Source organism: Malurus melanocephalus, unplaced genomic scaffold (assembly GCF_030028575.1).
Source record: "Malurus melanocephalus ecotype Western Australia unplaced genomic scaffold, MMel_1.1 scaffold_1717, whole genome shotgun sequence".
NCBI classification, from domain to species: domain Eukaryota; kingdom Metazoa; phylum Chordata; class Aves; order Passeriformes; family Maluridae; genus Malurus; species Malurus melanocephalus.
Genome location: NW_026624949.1, coordinates 5,430 through 6,883, shown reverse-complemented (window position 1 = coordinate 6,883; position 1,454 = coordinate 5,430). Strand labels below are relative to the sequence as shown.

The following is a 1,454-nucleotide window of genomic DNA, read 5'->3' as shown; positions in this document are numbered from 1 at the left end:
TGGGGGCATTGGGGACAGTGGGAGAAATTGAGGGGCGTTGGGGACATTCGGGGACATTGGGGACATTGGGGGACATTGGGGCACAATGGGAGGACATTGGGCGGACATCAGGGGACATCGGGGACAAGGGACATTGGGGACCCGGGGCGGCCCCGCCCCCCTCACCTCTCCCAGTTTGTCCAGTTTGACGTACGTCTCCAACTTCCCAAAGCCGATTTCAGACTGGGCAGAGAGGGGAAAGTGTTACTGGGAGCACTGGGAGCACTGGAAGGAGCGGACACGGGCTCCTCCTGCCCTGCACCGGCCCAAACTGGGCTAAACCGGGCCAAACTGGTCTACACTGGTCAAAATTGATCTATACTGGTCCAAACCGATGTATACTGGTTCATACTGGTCTGTACTGGTCCATACTGGGAGGCAGCACAAGAGGAGGCTCAGCAGCCGCCCCCAAGCAGGGGCTGTGAGTTCCCAGCCCTTGTTACAGGTTTATACTGGTTTGTGCTGGTCTATAGTGGTTTACATTGGTTTCCACTAGTTTAGAACAATTTACAGTGGTTTAAATTGGTTTGTACTGCGTTACACTGGTTTATACTGGTCTCTACGGATTTACGGTAATTTATACTGGGTTGTACTGGCTTACACTGGTTTATACCGGTTTATAATAGTCTACATTATTCTAGATTGGGTTGTACTGGTCCATACTGGTTCATACTGTTTTATGCTGTTTTATACTAGTTTATACTGATATATACCAGTTTATACTGGTTTATATTGGCTCATACTGGTTTATATTGATTCATATCAGTTTACACTGGTTTATACTGATTCATACTAGTTTATACTGGTTTATATTGACTCATACTAGTTCATACTAGTTTATAGTGATTCATACTGGTTTATATTGATTCATACCGGTTCATACTGTTTTACACTGATTTATATCAATTCGTATTACTTTATACTGGTTTATATTGACTCATACCAGTTTATACTGGTTTATATTCATTTGTACCAGTTCATACTGGTTTATACTGATTCATACCAATTTATACCGGTTTATATTGATTCACACCAGTTTATACTGGTTTATAGCGATTCATTCCAGTTTATACCAGTTTATACTGGATTATACTGACTCATACCAGTTCATACCAGTTTATACTGGTTGATACTGGGACGTACCAGGGAGACGCGGCGCAGGCGGCGGCTGAGGGGCCCGGGCAGCCCCAGCCCCCCCTCGGGCAGGCGGGTGTCGGCCGGCAGGGACAGGCGCTTGGTGACATCCTGGGGACAGCAGGGGTGACAGTGGGACACCGAAATCACCCGGGGGTGACAGCCAAAACACCCGGGGGTGACAGCCAAAATCACCCAGGGGTGACACTGGGACACCGCAACACCCGGGAGTAACACCCAAAACACCCAGGGGTGACAGCCAAAATCACCCAGGAGTGACA

General features: G+C 47.8%; 1 protein-coding gene across 1 annotated transcript in view; it reads right to left on the bottom strand.

The window, feature by feature from the left end:
• LOC130587286 (cyclin-dependent kinase 16-like) overlaps positions 1-1,454 on the bottom strand; it is a 15,034-nt gene that overhangs the window by 10,861 nt on the left and 2,719 nt on the right. The window contains exons 2-3 of the mRNA XM_057388261.1: positions 1,183-1,380; positions 166-222 (exon numbers count right to left, since the gene is read on the bottom strand). Of these exons, the coding sequence (XP_057244244.1) occupies positions 166-222; positions 1,183-1,380 (255 nt within the window). The remainder of the gene's footprint in view (positions 1-165; positions 223-1,182; positions 1,381-1,454) is intronic.